Below are 17,815 nucleotides of genomic sequence, written 5' to 3'. Positions count from 1 at the left end.
TGTGGCACTGCTGAGGTGGTATGGAAGCCCAGGTTTCTTTGACAGTGGCCTTCAGCTCATCTGCATTGTTTGGTCTCTCATTATCCTCTTAACAAAACAAAAGATTCTCTATGGGGTTCAGGTCTGGAGAGTTTGCTGGCCAATCAAACACACCAACACCATGGTCATTTTCACAATCCTCCAAGACAGAATTATGACGTCGGCTGCCACCTATCGGTGAACGAGAGAAATTACAGATTTGTCCTTACAACCGTTGGCCATAAAGCTACCATGACACCGCCTTATAAATTATTTTATTCAAAATGGCCCCTTTAATATATACGCAAACAGGCCAAAAAAATATCTCAACTTCCATAATTTCACTAAAAATACCATAACAGCTTGATACACTACCATTGTAAAATCACTAAGAAAAAGAATACAGGAACGCCACAAGACTTTCGTTGCTTTATTTCTCTCGCTGATCACAATAGTGATCAATATCAAGTTATCACAATTGCACTGTGATAATAAACAGCAGGAGGCTACTAATTGTTTAATTCTGCTGCTGTATGAGTTTTGTGGGAACAGTGTTGGAGCTAAATACTGCAGGACAGCAGAGTAGTTTTGATGAAAACTATATCTATCCCTATATATATATATATATATAGAGAGAGAGAGAGAGAGAGAGAGAGAGAGAGAAATATAGATAGATATGTCTGCATATAAATAACGATAAATGCGTTTTGAAAAACAACACCAGCAAATGATCTGGGAGTGTGTATTTTTTATACATCAAATATTTTCAAATAATCAAATATTTGAAATCTATCATTGAGGAATAAATCTGTGTAGTCCAAATGTATAAACCATAATAATGTAGAGGTGAAGAGGACAGAACCGATAATTACATGTATACGTTATTAGAGCATGATTTCCCCCAAAAGTCCTCAGCACACTGAAACAATCAAGCAATTCAAGTCACATGCTGTTTTATACATCCTGATGGCTTCAAAAATACAAGAGAAGGATCTAAAACCAATGCTGCCTTGTGACTGTTTACTAGAGCTGAAGAAAACCCTCATCCCTTGCAGCATGTGCAAATGATTGGGATCATACAAACATTACACGTAACGTTGGCAAGGCCGGCCATTCATTGGCCTTAACACTAACAATGTTCCAAAAATATGAAATTTTCCATTTCTTAAAAAATAAATAAAACCTATACCCTTTTAAAAGCAGCAGTAAACATCATCAATAAGGCAATAAAATGCATCAAGTAAACAATCTTGCTGCTGGATTGTTCACTCTGTGATGCTCCAGTAGGCTGATGAGCTCCACTCTGTCTTCCCTGAGTACCTGACCCCAGTCTGATCTATGATCAATGTCTTTGGGAGCTTATGGATATGAACTAGTGCAGGGGTAACACACTATGCTCCTGGCGATCGACTGTCCAGCAAAGTTCAGCTCCAATCCTGTGTTTGATTAGGGTTGGAGTTAAACTTTGCAGGACAGTCGATCATCAGGAGCAGGGTCGGTTACCCTGTCCTAGTGCATCCGCTCAGGCCTACAGTGAGTGTGTCAGCTGGCCCTCCCTCGTGGGTCTCATGGGAGTGAATTGTCCTTGCTCCTCGACTGGAGTGTGAGGTCAACTCAAAGACCAATGCTGGTGATGGTCTTCTGGATTGCAGGGGCTCATTAATATCTTGTCTCCTTTCTTATGGAGACACTTTCCAGAGGACGGATTCTTCAGTAGTTGCTCCTAAAATTAGCATAACATCAAGAACATTTATAAACATGCCTTGAAACTGAATCAAATCACAGCAATTTTAATTATGATATCTTAGGGTGAAAACTTGGACATGAAAATGTAACTTAATATTCTAATAATTTAAAAATATATATTTTCAGTAGCCATTACTCAGTCAGTGTCAGTGTCAAATAATCCTCCAGAAATCATTCTAATATGGAGATTTGGTGCACAAGAAACGTCCTGTACAGCTGTACAGCTTTTTTAAAAAAAAAAAAAACATATTTCATACTGTTCATGATTCTTTAATGAACAGAAAAGTTCAAAAGAACAGCATTTATTCAAAACAGAAATATTTGGCTACATTATAAATGTCTTTTTGATCAATTTAATGCATCCTTACTGTGAGGGGGAAAAAAAAGTCTAATTTAAATAAAATCATCCGGATAATTCACTTTTGAACGGCAGTGTACAACATCAAGTATAGCTTATTTTTTTGGTGACATCAGTAGTGTTTGATCAAGTTGTTCACCTGCTAAAAAGTACTGCAACAGACATTAAGTAAAAGGGGAAGGTAGTAGGATCTGATAAATAGAGAGTGAAAGTGAAGCAAGACCATTTGAGCAATTCATTTCCGTTTAGAGATGACACTTACTTCTGTGAACACCCATTCTTGTTCAGGAGACAAACTGCTGCCTTTGCCCTTCAGCGTACAGAGCTCAATCTTCACTGGCTCTGGGTAAGGAGATGCATGCAGGCAGAGCTGTTTCCCTATGTTATGTCTAAGCTCATTATGTGACGAATATTCAAAGTACTGAAAACAAACACATGATGATGAACAGCTGTTCTCGTTGGATCAAGAAGAAAACCATGGTCAAAATGTCATTTTATACTTATTTCAACATGACACAACATGTTTTAAGAGCACCTCTAATCATAATGTCAATGTGAATGACACAGCAATGGTACTATACCTGATTGCCGCCCATGTTGTGACATACATACATAATCACAGGCTTTCCCCCTTCGTTACTTTCTCCAACATCCAGACATTGCTGTGATCCCCTATTCTTGAGCTACACACACACACACACACACACACAAAATAATAAATAAACATTTGGTCCCAGACTGGGTTAAAATGGCTAATCGTCATGAATGTCGTGTTTTAAAAATGACTTACAGCTCCAAACTTGACAGGGGTAAGATCAGGGATAAAGGCTTCTGGGTAGACATTGGTTAGGTACCAAGAAAAGTTCTTGCACTGTAAGGTTTCTCTGAGTTTCAAACGGTCAGATATGTCACCGTAGGCCTTCTACACAACCATACAGGAAACCAAAGTCATGCAGTTAGTCATATGCTCTTGCTTACACTTACAGTAGGTATATTGTATAACCACAAACACAAGGTTAATATTTTAATCCTCTGAAAGCAAAAGCAGCTCTTACATCTTGGGCCATTTTAGCTGCACTTTGGCTGCGTCGATAGTAAATCTGCTTGTAGTCGTCCATCCACACCTCAGCCAAGCGCACCTGGTTACGTGTAATGACCTCTGTACCTTTGGGAAAGGTGTGAGGACTCTTGGTGCGGAACACATGACCCACGACGGAGCAGGGGATTATCTCCAGCTGTCCGCCACACTGCCACACCTGACAGCACAAAACACATACACAAGTTTTAACATCTCATTTTCATAGCTGTAGGGGATTTCTGAAGAGCAAGAACTGACCCTGAAAGACATCTCAACATTTTCTCCACCCCATATTTCCATTTTGTCATCGTAGGTCCCAATTTTCTCAAAATAGGCCTTAGATATAGAGAACAAACCACCAGCAAATGTTGGGGTTCTGAAAGAAAGATAAGAACAAATACAACTAGTAGGATTTCCAGCCAGAGAGCTGGGGTCAGATCCTATTAAACACAGTAAAATAAATATAAGAAACAAATAATGTATAACCTTTTTCATTTTACATCTAAAAAGAAAACAAAACAACCAAATGTAAAAATGCATTTAGTCTGTCAATAACAATAAATTGATTATTAAAACTATAAAGGCAGGTCAATCAATAGCAGCAAGTGATTCCCTCTTTTCTTTTATTGATAGATAAAAATTAATTGAGGCGGCCCATATTACAGTTTTTCTGAATTGATAAAACACTAAACCCCAATCTCTGAACCAAATTATCACTAGCTTAAACCAATTTGTTGAATAAAGCACTCTTTCTGCTAAACCTTAAACGGGTTCAGGAAGTTAGGCTCTATTTGCGAATCTCAGGCACTTCTCTTTTACTTTAACACTTACAGTATCACACTGTGATGCATTTGTACTGCAAAATTCAAAATTGTTCACAGTTGTTTCTAATGATGTTTTCAAGCCAACTGTACAAAATATGAGCCAGTTCATAGTGCACAGATGATAGGGCTGCTCGATTATGACAAAAATCATAATAACGATTATTTCAGTCAATCACGATTATTTAACACGATAATGAGGGGGTCATATGGCCAAAACTTTATATGAGTGATATATTTAAAGAAAGTGATACATATCGAATGTGTATTTTCTGTAAATAAGGTTGCTATGACATCTACATCGTAGAGACTAGCGGAATTTTAAACAAACAAACAAACAAAAAGTCAAAAACATTATTGACAATTATTAAAAATAATTGTGTAAAAGAGTAAAAAGATACAAATGAAACAAACTGTACTTTAATGTTTATTTTATGCAAGTCTCAAGCACTTTACAGCCTACAGTACTACAGAAATAATGAAATGTAAAGTAAAACAGCAGTCTTCACTGTAAGATTTAAACTTTTTTTGTTTCTTAAAGCTATAAAAGTCTTTCAGTCAAGAGCAGTGTGTGATTATAGATTTGTCTTTTGTTGTTTGATTAATAAGCACAGAGTCGCAGCAGGAAAATAGCCCGCTGATACTTTGAAGAGCCACATGAATCCAAATTAATGTACTGATACACACGTATTTTCATTCTCAACTCTTTACGTTAATTTATTACATGACCAACGAAAGTATACATGAATAAGCACTAAGTGCATTTTTGCATGTATTTGAGCGTTTAGGCATGCACCTTGAGCTAAAAGATGACTTTACATGTCCCGTCTCTAAGCCCATATCTCTTCCTGAGGACCAGTGAAAGTTCTCTTCCACGCTTTTAAAAACATGAAAAAATATACTTAATAAATAAATAAAGCATGTCCCATTATTCAAATGTCATGTAACATGATTTTACTGATTTGCACGGAAAATTGGGCTTTTATGGAGGAACGAAAGCGCAGCGCTGCAAAAAGGGTGCGGAATGGGGCGCAATAATCGTCTTATCTCGATTATTGTATTTTCATGATCGTTGGAGGCCAAAATCGAAATCGAACCGTTTTTTCAATTAATTGCACAGCCTTAACAGATGACTGAATGATGATACGAATAATAGACAGAAACCATCTGAGAAGGAGAGGAGGAAAAATAGCTACATGTAACAAATGAAGGATGAGGAGGAAGAGGATGAGGAGAGAAAGAGTAAGGTTTAGAGTGTTATCAAGGCTGAATCTATCAGACCACAGGGGGTTTTCTTGGTCTAGCAAAAAAGACAACATTACTTGTGATGTGGACAAAGTCCTCGAGCCAGACTCAAGCATAAAGACATGATGCCGAGACAGAATTAATCGCTCATTGAACCTGATTTTACATTTGCACAACTTGCAGTATTTGAGTGTACTGTAACATGCTATTCATGAGTTTTATTTGACCTTTTTGGCCTTTGCAGTTGGACTGCTGTATTTTTGTATTATATCCATGTGTGTGTATGTGTGTGATCTGAGAGCACTGTTTGATTTTAAGTGCAGGAGAAATGGTTTTGCAGTGATTGTTTGATTTTGATGGTAAAGTCAGAGGTTTCGTGAATTTAGTTTGAGTATTTGGATTTGTGTTTAAGTGTTGTTTCAAGAAATGTGTTTTAGAAATTCAAAAAAACTGTAAATCCGACTGTGATGAACGGATCTAATGTTACAAATCAGATGTTTGCCCCGACAGTCTCCTAAATGTTAACCAAAGACATAACAGATTATGTTAATAGGCTACTACTGTAATTCTGTGTATGTGTGTATATTTATTGGAATTGTACTGTTGGAAGTGTGTTTATGTGTGCATTTCGGATGACAGTCAGCACGAGAAACAAGTGGAAATAGGAAATCCTTTCAGAAAATGTACAAATAAAGGTAATTAAACATCTAAAATTATTATTGGAGCATTGGGATCGCTAGACGAGGGCTTAATGAACTAGCTTTTGTCAAAACCTTAGCAAAAATATATTTTTTTTGCCTGTAGCTCAAAATTTATCCTGCGCGTATTCCGACTCGTTTTGCCAGCACAAGTCACAAATTTCTTTTTTTGGGTAAACAATCTCTTTAATTGATGAAAAAGCAAATACACCCGTCTTGGTTAAGGTAATGCATCAATCACAACAAAATTAATTCGTAAATTTGTTTTTATTCTGCGAAACACATCGAAGCTTATTAAGAGCAAGGCTTAAATAAAACGTGTGACTTACTTTACTGGGTACGTGTCATCTTTGCGTTTAGCATTCTCGTAATCTGGAATGGCCTCCCAGCCAAATGTGAGACTCCAGTCAAAGTTGCCTCTGTTCTGGGCACGGTTCGAAGCCACTGGCTTGTAGAACTGGAAAGTGTCTAAATCAATGGTTGAAATTTCAGGGCTCACCACAGCAGTGGGCTCCTCAACAATGCGAGCAAGGAGAGGCTCGAGCCAGCCATGGAAACACTCACCTGTAACAACAAAAACATGACAAAAGAGAAAAGAGGGTTTGTATATATGCTACTCAAGCATATATGCTAAAATGGCACGTCACGTTTTTCAAAACTTTCATCGTATACAAGGTAAAATATAGGATAACAATACACAGGTGTCAGTTGCTAGGGTTCAATCCCGCCTACAATGGCCCAAAGCGAACAAGATAAGCATCACATACTAGACCTTTGTCATGCTGCATAACTTTGCAAATGACATAAGTGCCAGAAAAAAATAAAATATAGCCATGGGAGTAACCACTTAAAGAGCATGCCTATGGACCTGAAGAGCAGGTTTCTGAAAAACTACTTTCCATCCAGTCACAAATAATGAGACTGATGGACGTTAATGACATGCTAACAGAAACTGGTATGCTGTGTGAGTTAATGGAAGTGTGCAGGGCTATTCATGTGCTGACATACGTACAGTGGGCATCTAGGAAGGTTAGGATTTCTCCCTGTGCTTTGCTGGCTCCAAGAAGCCTTGCGGTGATGAGGCCCTTCCTCTCCGGCTGACGCACTACCTTCACGATCTTCAGTGACTTCACATACTCGTCCAGCTTCTCATGGAGGTGTTCTGCAACGACACACAAGATCAAATGTAGAAGGAGGAAAGTAGTATAATCTTGTTTCTTCTGTATTCTTTGAAAGTCGTTGTATGAACAAAAACTATTACTATAACAAAAATACCTTTCAATTGTTTGGGATAATTTTTTTTTTTTTAAAGGAATTAACAGTTATCCAATACTTATTATAAACTGACCATAATTGACAGGAAATATATTTATAATGTTACAAAAGATTCACATTTCAAATAATTGCTGTTCTTTTGAACTTTTCACACATTTTTTCTCGATCACCAAATCAGCATATTAGTAATGGCTGCTGAACATTCAGCTTTGCCACCACAGAAATTAATTTGATTTTAAAATATTATTTAAAATATATATGAAATATTCAAAAATAAATTTAAAATGATAATTTTTCACAGTTTTATTGTTGTAGTGTATTATAGATTAAATGCAGTCAAGATAATTGATTTTTGAAACCTTATTCATATATTTGAAACCTTCTTTATCTTACAACAGATTTTTCAACTGCAGTGCATGAGCTGAATACTGTGTTCAGAACTTTACAAGTCAGCAGTAACTTTGTCAACTGTTCAACTTGATATTTTCTATGACTAAAAATAGTTTCAGAGCACTTTGAGATTTCCTGTGATCAGACTTTAGATGAACTGACACACTTCCTTTATCTTATCGCTTACAGCACTAACAAAGTACATAAAACTAACAAGGAAATTAATTAGGAAAACAATGAAACTAATGAAGATTAAAAATTTATACAAATTAATATTTCGCCACCAGTAACTTTTGCTATAGTCTAGTTAACTATTACATGTTTTCAGTTTCAACAATGCACCATTACTTCCTGGATGTTTGCTCAGTTTTTTTTTTTTTTTTTTTTTGCAGTCTTTACTGGTTCTTTTGTTAATGTATGTTTGTGGCATTTTCCATACAACTGAATAAGCACTTATACAAGTGACATTCCACTGAATAAAACAGTTTGCCATTGAGCCAAGAACATGTAACAACACTTTCTATGAGTAGTTCATTTTTACAGCAGGAACTGATAAAGTCGGGCCCACCTGCTGTACTGGCATCATCCACTAGTATGATTTCTTTGAGGAAAGCTGCCGGGGAGGTGTGCAACACGCTGTACACAGTGCGCAGAAGTGTTGACCATGCCTCGTTGTGAAACACAATGATTACACTCGTGGAGGGGAGAGAAGGGCAACGGCGAAACCTTTGCTCAACACACCTGCAAAGGATGCACGAAGAGATATTCATTTACTATATATACAGTACACACACACACAAAATGTATGTATATGTATATATGTATAAGGATGCATGAAGAAATATATATATAAAATTGCATATAATGTAGTTTTAATTTAGCATATCATGTTAAACTAAATATAAATGAAAAATGTCATCTTGCTTTCTAGTGTAAATAAAATAAGTTTCTTATACATTTCAGTTCAGTTTTTTAATGAAAGCAATGAAAGCATTTTTATGCTTTATGATTAGTTTACTATAAGGTAAGGTAATTTTCTAAGGCACAATTCCCAAAATGCATATTTAAACATTGTAATTATCAGTATTATAAATTTGAGGACGTATGCAAATTGCTCAATGCACTTTACTCAACACAGTGTTTAAATATAATAAGATTCAAAATGAAACATAGCATGTCAACCTATTGTTCAGTGATGCAGCTGAAGGTGTGATTAGAAACTGCAAAAGCAGCGAAACAGTAAAGACTCCTAATCTACAATGAGTGTTTGGGCAACATTTACAGGGCCTTAGCCCCAGCCCTTAAAATCAACAGATAAATCTGCACTTTCATGTTTCTGTGTAAACAGATCAAACGAGTCAACGTAAATTAAAAGGCATCTAAAATGCCAGCAAACACTATAACACACGTCATGAGTGCAGCCTAACTTTCAATCATTATAATGGCAGATTGGTTGGTGAATTGAATGAATTGTTTGTATTCCACATTTTCTCACGGTGCCAAACAAAGTGCCCATTCTTACTCGCGTGGACGGGTGTCATCTCCAAGACTTCGGTGCAAGGAGATTCGGTCACTGGCAAACTGGTTAAAGCAGTGCCTGGTCATGCCCTCCTGCTTTTCCTTCTCCTCCTCCGCAGTCATGCTGGCTTTCTGGAAGGCTGCAGCATTGGCTCCTGGTGCTTCAGGGTCCAGAGGAGGTCTCTCCATCCACGGTTTGAGATCCACCTGAGAGTAGAAACCCGAAAGGCAGTTTTGGTTCTGGGTGGGCAGCACTCCCACTGATGGGGGCTGCGGGGCACCAATTTGGAAGGCGAAGTTGTTAACCGCCCCACGGACCATCTCGAATACTCTTTCCTTTTTGTTGGAGAGATCTTGCAGCCAGGGGTCCTGAAGTGAACCGCTACCAACGTCCCTCTGGAGCACCACCAAAATGACCATGAAAACAGCGCCGCCCAGAACAGTAAGCTTCAGGGGGGAGAAACGACGCCTCAGACGCATCCTGTTGGCCAATATCAGTCACCAAACTGTGAAAACAGACCGAAAATTACTTATGAAGGAAACACAATCACCATTAAAATGTTAAAAAGACCCATAATAAAAAATGTTATTGATTATTTACAAGCCATGCCCCACTCTTAATTAGCAGAGAAAGCCTGCACTGTCGACTCTCACATGGAGCACAGCACTAGAGCAAACAAACCTCACCTGACAACAAACACCCTTCTGCACCTGATCCTTTCTTCACCCTGGATCCACGTGGCAGCAGGTGGCTCACCATACACTCACACTACACTTAATGGGTGGTGTTGGAAACTTAGCATAAATACACTTCAAAACTGTGACACGTCGCCTGTTATCTAACTAACTGAACAGGATCTGGATCCCACCAACTGCTGGGAATGAGTTTAATAGTCATCTTGAGGACTGGCAAATTTAAAGCACAACTCTTACATTTAAACACCAAGTAATTACTTTCAAAATAGGAAATGTGAGGACAATGGAACGTACTGTATGGTGTTAAATGAACCAGTGCCCATGGAACCAGTCTATTTAACAGACACAGTCAGGCCAACTTCTGCTATTCTTCATGCTAGGTGATTACACTCTCCTAATCTTTCAAACTGAAACTGGTTCTTCTGCATTATTACTGAGACAGAGCATACATGGCCATCATTATTACAACGTTATAAAGTAACATATTAATAACAACTTTTTTCCTTAGTTACTGAATAATCTTCGCGTTTCGCAAATTTCTTAAACCCCAAAGACTTCCTTAAAGTTAAAAAAAAAAAAAACTTTATATGCCACGCAACATGACAACTAAGCGAAACTTAAGGAAGTGAGCCACGAATATATAATGGTTCAAATTATTACAGTATGGCACCGCTTTCAAGCTTTCAGTCCTCTATGAGCCTTACTTTTGTGTGCTATTAACAATAAAGATGAAACCCGCTCATGACAAGGAGAGGAAGATACGCCTGGGTTAGATTTTGTGGACAACAGACATGACGCAAAACATGTCTAAACAAATAAAGCACTCATTTAATTACATTTTCAAAGCTTACCTGCAATAATTTCAGTCAGTCATGTGGTTTTCCCAGAGGCAAATGCGATAAATACGTCTTTCACAGACGAGACTGTTTGTTTCAGGTACGAGAGTCGATAGACGGTTGCTGTTACTCTGTAACGTCAAGTTTCAGATATATTGAGTTCACTAAGCGCGCGACGGTTCCACGCGACCAGCAGCACTGGCCTCCCGGTTTCCCTTTGAACGCAACAGGTGCCATCCGTTCTAACGATTGAGACGAGTCATCTGGGTCCTAAAGCCGGGCCTTTCTTCTAGTGATGATGATAATGGGGATTTTGATTCATCTCAGTGTTTCGGATCTGTTGAACGTGTTCGTGTTCACCAAACATATTCCTTTACAGATACTTTCTGCGGTTTGCTGTACATCCGTACGCGACTAGGTACTTAGCTGTATGTCTTTTTGTCACTGAAGGATTCATCAACAGATTCGTTCAAAACAAAGAGTCGTTTTGCGTGTCAGAATCGGTTAAAATATTTTAAGCATCACAAGCATCTTCCCAGTTCCCAAAAGTGACTAAAAACCAGACACGCTTCTAAAGGGAGATTCATTGATGCAAGATGATTCGGTCCATGGAAGTGACCGAGAATGATTCACTTTAAAGATTCATTCAAAAACATCGATTCGCTCAATTCATCATTTCAGAGTGGGTTCGTAGTTTTTTCACACAAGTTTTAACCATTATAAGTGCTGCTAAATATGTACGAAAATTTGAGTGTTGCTTGCACTTTTCTAAAATTGGATGACGGTGATTACTTAATTAAGGCTCAGGAAAGTATGTGGTAAGTTAACAAACTATACCTCAACAGATATAAATTATTAACTGGGATGCAAGTAAATTCAATGCCTCTTGTGTCGCGTACGTGTAACCGAATACAGATTTATTCAGACATTTGAGAAAGGCAAGCTAAGTGGAAATGGGGTCGGTGCTTCAATAGGAGAGAATCGTGATTACAAACTATCGTCTGACATGAGACTGCTGCTACTTGAAGAAAAGACACCAAGCTGAGCATGAACAAAGAGAAGAGGCCATTAACACAACAATCACTAGAGCCACTCACACCCAACAATGGCCTGTCTGTCTACCTTGGTTTTGAGGAATTAATTTATTTTGATGGAAAGTACTATAAAAGGAAATCTTTTAACAAATTACACACTCCAAATAGTGTACTCATTACTTCAGATGTGTTACACCTATTACAGGTGCTGGTCATATAATTTCAATATCATCAAAAAGTTGATTTAGTTCACTAATTTCGTTCAAAAAGTGAAACTTGTATACGACCAGCACCTGTATGTTCAATACAGTAGCTAACATAAAATGAACAATAGCACACAAACTATTTAAAAGCTTTGACAATCTGTTAAAATCATTTTTAATTAGTTGTAAAATAATTGTAACTCATTTTAATTACTAAAAACATAGGTTACATGTAGCTAATTAAACCTACAGATAAAAATTTTGCTTGGCAATCAACTTTAGTTGTTAAGAAAATATTTTAGGTTTGTTGTTTATACCATATTTGTGGAAAGTGTCTAATATTTAAAATTTCTGTCCAGCTTATTCTGACTGACCTGTACGTCCACATATAATTAAGATGAAAAGACTAGTGTTGGGTGAATATAGTATTATTGAGACATTATTCTTACATAAAACACCCAATTTATTGATTTGCCACCTTTTAATGAAAAAGGTCTTGAAAGTTTCATGTACCACAAACATATTCGAACTAAAAACAATATGTGCTTTGATGTCTTATGACAAAGTGAGAATATTAAACATACATGTACTTTCATATTGGGAAATTCATGTTGAGGACGGTAAAGGATGTTTCTTGCAACACAATCATCAAGATGCATTTATACAGTAGGAATGGTAAATTCATAAATATGACAAAAATACTCAGAAGTGCTAACCTATCCGTTTGACTGGTAATTGCATAATAATAAAAAAAGAAAAGTTGACAAATGTGCAAGCATGACTAAGAGTGTTCGTGAGGAAATGTTGAAATTTACTTTTGCTGAAAACAGACAATCAGCTTTGCAGTCCTGCCACTTTTGTCACCAACCAGACCTCTGTCAGAAAATGTACACAGATTTACCAGGGTCTTAAGAAGACTATACAATTGCGGACCATACTGTGCGGAAATTCTATGAGATCTTGGTCATATTTATAGGATAATTTTTTTCATTGATTTATACAGGAATGAGTTAAGAGCTGAAATCTGTGTAACACATTCATCTCAAATGACAGGAAAAATGACATCAGTGAACAACTGAACACATAAATGCAAAGCATGTAATCTAATTAGCACTTAATCTAGCAAGAAAGCTATTTTAAATTAATTGTATAAACCTCACAGTGAACCATTATGTCCTTTTAAAGATGACAGACACACAATTACTCAATGTCCACACAAATAAATGAACAAATGACCAAAGAAAATCTGTCTAGTACTATTCTCATCCTTCATTTACTTCATTTGTACACAAATACTAAAAGGGAAAAACACGTTGTTCACTCATCAATCATACAAAACTGTAAATACAAGTCACTTGTATTAGGATTCCTGTTTCTAAGGCCTTCAATGAAGACGGATGTTTTTTGCTTTAGTGTTTATAATTGAATACAGTGTGCTAGAGAGTGACAGGAGGCCAAAAAAGGAAAACCAGACAACCGAATAACACTTGTTCAGACAGTTTATATGGCGTGTGTAGTGTTCCTATATCAAATAATTTGTTCTTTGGTCAGTTTCTTCTTGATGCTTGCATATATAATATATTTTTTTTATTTACAATGGTTTAAAACCTTTCAAAATAAATAAATAATTCTAATTTTGGTTTGGAAGAAGTCTTTCCCACCAAATAAAAAATAAAACCAAACTTTCTTCAAAGTCTTCTCCATCTATGGCAACAATCCTCCATTAAGTCTTTCAGGTAGAGCATAGCTCATTATTCCCAATAGGTGCATAAATAAATACCACACATGGCCTCTAATGCTTGTGAACTACTGTAGAAAACTTGTGAGTGGTTATATTTGGATCTGCTCAAATCCCATTCAGAGACTTTTGTTGTCCATCCTTCATTTCAGTGCATTGAGAAGCATTTGGTCAGTGTTAACTGCAGACAGGACCACTGTTGAGGAAATAAGTGGTCATATCTCCTTTCCCCTTCACTTTCACCAGTCCACGGCACTCCAGATGGTAGCCCTTTCTTTCTAGTACATGGTATAAGTCAGTGGTCACCTGTAGGAATAAAGAACAATGTCCTAAACTTTTCATTACACACTGAATTCTAATTGGCTAAAAACTAAAGGTTTTTCTGCAGCCTCAAAGGGAATTGCAAAAGTAAAGTTGGATTTCAAATGGCCAATTCAAGTCTGCCATTGGTTGGATAAACAGATAGCCATGCCCCAAACTCAGGCCATTGGTTAGACTAATGCTGCTATGCCAAGCTGGTAAGGATGCTCAAACAAACAGAACAATTTTTTTTAAACAACCACAGAGGCAGTGTTTACACTTTTCAGGGAAATCAACTAACATAGCCTTGCTTATTTATCATTAATTCTACAAATTTGACTGGAATAGAAAGTATTTAGAAATTTAAGTTTCACCGCATTTTACCTTTAAGTAATAACTAAGTAGCTAAAAAGTCACAAAACTTGCAATTGCAGTAACATGAAGATAGAGGACAGCACCATTTTTATAAATACAATGATGCACATAGTAGCTGATGTATAGTGTTACACTTTGGAAGATGGAAATTTATGGGCTAAGCTGTGTATTGCCAAAAATAGTCTTGTTTATTATGTTGCGGTTACCTGGATACAATCAGGGACACCTGTGCTGTCCATGCGACTGGCCACATTCACTGTGTTGCCCCATATGTCATACTGAGGCTTTCTGGCTCCAATCACACCAGCAACCACTGGCCCAATGTTCAAACCTGTGGTGAAAATACATTTGTCATCATCTGCTCTAACAAACTCCCTAAGCTCCAAGTCTGCAAGCCAGTTCATAAATTGTCTTTGCACTTTCTATGTTAAATATATATCAGGCAAATGTTACGGTAAATACCTACTTACCTATCTTCAACTGAAAGTTGTTGAATGAGTGTTCATTGATGTACTTCATCTGTTCTCGTAGCCTCATGGCATAGTCAGCAAGAGCTAGAATGTGTGTGCGGCCCTCTTTGTCGTACGTCGAGTCGTTCAATCCAGATGCTACCATGTAAGTACTACCAATAGTTTTGATCTTCTCCAACTGCTTATATTTCTCTTCAGAAATGATCTATTAACAGTAAAAAAGCCATGTTGAGATCACAGAACCAGCTGATATTTATTTGCTTTGTCTTGGTAACCTCCTAATTGTAAGACACATTTGGTCATGGAGTAAATTAATCATGCATGATGAATACTGTGTATATTTATACAGCGGTATTGGTTTCTGAAAACATTTGCTTTTATATAGAACCTTTGTCTCCACACCAGTAGGTGTCAGTATAAAGCCAGAGACTGCTTTAAAATCAGGCTGTGTTCACACTTGTTGTGTTTGGTTTGATTAAACGAATTCAGGTGCGATTGATCTGTTAATGCGGTTCATTTGAGCAAGTGTGAACGCTGCCATCTAAACCCGGATGTGCACCATACAAGCAGAACAAGACTAAATGGTTCTCGGTCCGCTTCTAAGTGAATTTTGGTGTGGTTCGAATTAAATTAGAATGCAACAAGGACAAAATACCTCTAAACGAACCAACAATAGGAAGTAATGACAATATGCGATGCGACATGATTTGACGACACGGAACAAGCAGTATATCCAAAACAAAATAAGCAAAGGGCAAACGTGGAGCAATGCGGAGGTAGTGCCTTTTATGAGCACTTCGTGAGTTTGCAGATGGTGAAAATAAATTCAGAACTGCACGCAACTATGAGTGCACTTAGTCCAGCAAACGGCATTAGGTGTGTTCACCTTAGCGGTCTGTGAATGGGTACTTGTCATACACCAATCGGTCTGCAGCGCTGTTTAAGTCATTTATATTTAATTTTTTTTAAATATATACATGTATGTTTATTTATATATAATAAAGAAATATACACAGTACAAACATTTTTTGTATACAAAAACTTTTATTTTGGATACGATTCCATATTCAGAATTCAATACTTCCATTTCAGATGCAAGTGACATGACGTTCTTACCTCATCAAAGTCGGCGATGATCTCGTTGAGCAGTCTCAGGCATTCCACACCCTCATTGTTTGCCTCCAGTTCAGTGTAAAACTCTGAGAAGTTGCTGATGGAGGCAAACATAACGGCCACACATTCACATGACTGATAGTAGAGCTCATCATTTCGACGTTCTCGTGCGAGGAAGTGGGCAGCCACATCTTTGGGCAGGATGTTGTGAAGGAGCCGACGGTTATAAGCCTGCAGCTCCTCCATCTCCTCTTTCTCTTCAGTGGCCTGGAGAAGCATGACAGTGAATAAGTCATTGACTATGCTGGGAATCTACCGGAAATGTATTTTCGACCAAGTGATTGATTCAGAGACAGACTACACACCTGTAGCTTCCACAGGAAGTCAAGGCGTGCAGTGGACTCGACCTGCTGTGCGTGCAGATAGAGAGCCAGCACAAATACAGTGAGGATGACTGGAATCGACACCCTCAGAGACACTTTAGTCACCGTTTCCTGACTATGTGGGAAAACAACAATATGTACAACACATAATTAGAGTTTGTCAAGAGACTGCGCAAATACCATTGCAAGTGTATTTGTTAGATCTAATTACTAGTTTCTGTGTTGTAGATCATACTTTAGTAGACTATACCATTTAGAATAGTATACAGGTATTATTTTTATAAAACAAACCGAAAGACCTGAAAAGAAGAGACACACTACAAGCAAACAGCAGAATCATATTCTAAAGCACCTCCTGCCTTTGAACCGTCTCTCTTACAATCACAAAACAATAAATCATGACACAAACTTACCAATAATTTGTTTCATTGAAAGAATACCTGTATAAAAACAGACATATTTCCATTAGTGACCAACATGACCCTCTAAAAATAAACACCCAGTAAAATACGGGTCATTTGGATTAAATGGCTATGTGTACCACAATTGTGTCCCCACATATAAAAAGATAAATCTGTTTACAGAATAATTTAAAGGAAATCATATAATAAATTCTATTATATATATATTTTAGGGAAGTCCTAAGAAGCCATAGGTTATTAATATTTTTCTTTCTAGTTTTCTCATGGTCGCGATTTAATTTAGCTTCAGTGGCATAGATGGTAAAGCCCATACCGTAGTCTTAGAGGCAGTCATGGCCTAATGGTTAGAGAGTCGGACTTGTAACCCAAAGGTCGTGGGTTCGAGTCTCAGGTCCATTGTAGGTGGGGGAGTGAATGTCCAGTGCTCTCTTCCACCCTCAATACTTTGCCTGAGGGGAGACCCTTGAGCAAGGCACCAGCCCCAAACTGCTACCTGGGTGCTGCAGCATTGGCTGCCCACTGCTCCGTGTGTGTTTGTGCACTTGGATGGGTTAAATGCAGAGCACAAATGCGAAGTATGGGTCACCATACCTGGCCACACATCATGTCTTTTTCTTTTCCTTAATTTCCTCGTGAACTTGACATAAATGTCTATATCACAACTTAATTTTCTTGTGATCTCGACAACAAAAAATTGTTAAGTTCTGCGCCAACAGATGGCAGTATAGAACTATATATAACTGATGGGGTGCTGTATACTACATCCACTTTACTCTACAGTATTTGTTTTGGACAGAATAAGGACCTTCTTCATGTATCTATAATTTATGCAGTATGTTGTAGTCTTTTGTATTTTCTACATTTCGTTGTGGAAACCATACACACACATCCCAAGCTTGTAATGCACATGATATCAGTCACACACAGCATATCCTACATGACTAATAAAAATTATATAATTTTATTTCAAATAAAAGGAAAATAAAGTTAATTGAATCCAAGAAGTTTCCAAGAATAGTTTTCAGCATCCTTTGCAGGATTGCTTTGACCATTTAAACGTAAATTACACAAGCAAAATGTTTAGCGTACTGTCTCTGG

The 17,815-nt window shown here is 37.4% G+C and overlaps 2 protein-coding genes across 2 annotated transcripts in view; both read right to left on the bottom strand.

Moving 5' to 3' along the window:
• Positions 1 to 746: 746 nt before the first annotated feature.
• Positions 747 to 11,052, bottom strand: LOC113065499 (polypeptide N-acetylgalactosaminyltransferase 6-like). The gene is made up of 11 exons (XM_026236773.1): positions 10,695 to 11,052; positions 9,152 to 9,653; positions 8,198 to 8,370; positions 6,977 to 7,126; positions 6,294 to 6,528; positions 3,459 to 3,576; positions 3,178 to 3,378; positions 2,913 to 3,044; positions 2,704 to 2,805; positions 2,385 to 2,543; positions 747 to 1,741 (listed from the first exon to the last, which is right to left on the bottom strand). The coding sequence occupies exons 2-11, from the start codon at positions 9,625 to 9,627 to the stop codon at positions 1,628 to 1,630; spliced, it is 1,860 nt and encodes a 619-aa protein (XP_026092558.1). The 5' UTR covers positions 9,628 to 9,653; positions 10,695 to 11,052; the 3' UTR covers positions 747 to 1,627.
• A 1,332-nt stretch (positions 11,053 to 12,384) lies between these two features.
• The window catches only part of LOC113065498 (adenylate cyclase type 6-like), a 29,112-nt gene continuing 23,681 nt past the window's right edge, over positions 12,385 to 17,815 (bottom strand). The window contains exons 17-22 of the mRNA XM_026236772.1: positions 16,709 to 16,735; positions 16,278 to 16,410; positions 15,916 to 16,179; positions 14,800 to 15,004; positions 14,536 to 14,660; positions 12,385 to 13,960 (exon numbers count right to left, since the gene is read on the bottom strand). Of these exons, the coding sequence (XP_026092557.1) occupies positions 13,832 to 13,960; positions 14,536 to 14,660; positions 14,800 to 15,004; positions 15,916 to 16,179; positions 16,278 to 16,410; positions 16,709 to 16,735 (883 nt within the window). The 3' untranslated portion in view covers positions 12,385 to 13,831. The remainder of the gene's footprint in view (positions 13,961 to 14,535; positions 14,661 to 14,799; positions 15,005 to 15,915; positions 16,180 to 16,277; positions 16,411 to 16,708; positions 16,736 to 17,815) is intronic.

Source organism: Carassius auratus, chromosome 48 (genome assembly GCF_003368295.1).
Source record: "Carassius auratus strain Wakin chromosome 48, ASM336829v1, whole genome shotgun sequence".
Classification (NCBI taxonomy): domain Eukaryota; kingdom Metazoa; phylum Chordata; class Actinopteri; order Cypriniformes; family Cyprinidae; genus Carassius; species Carassius auratus.
Note: the sequence above shows the minus strand (reverse complement) of the source record. Positions and strands in the feature narration are given on the sequence as shown.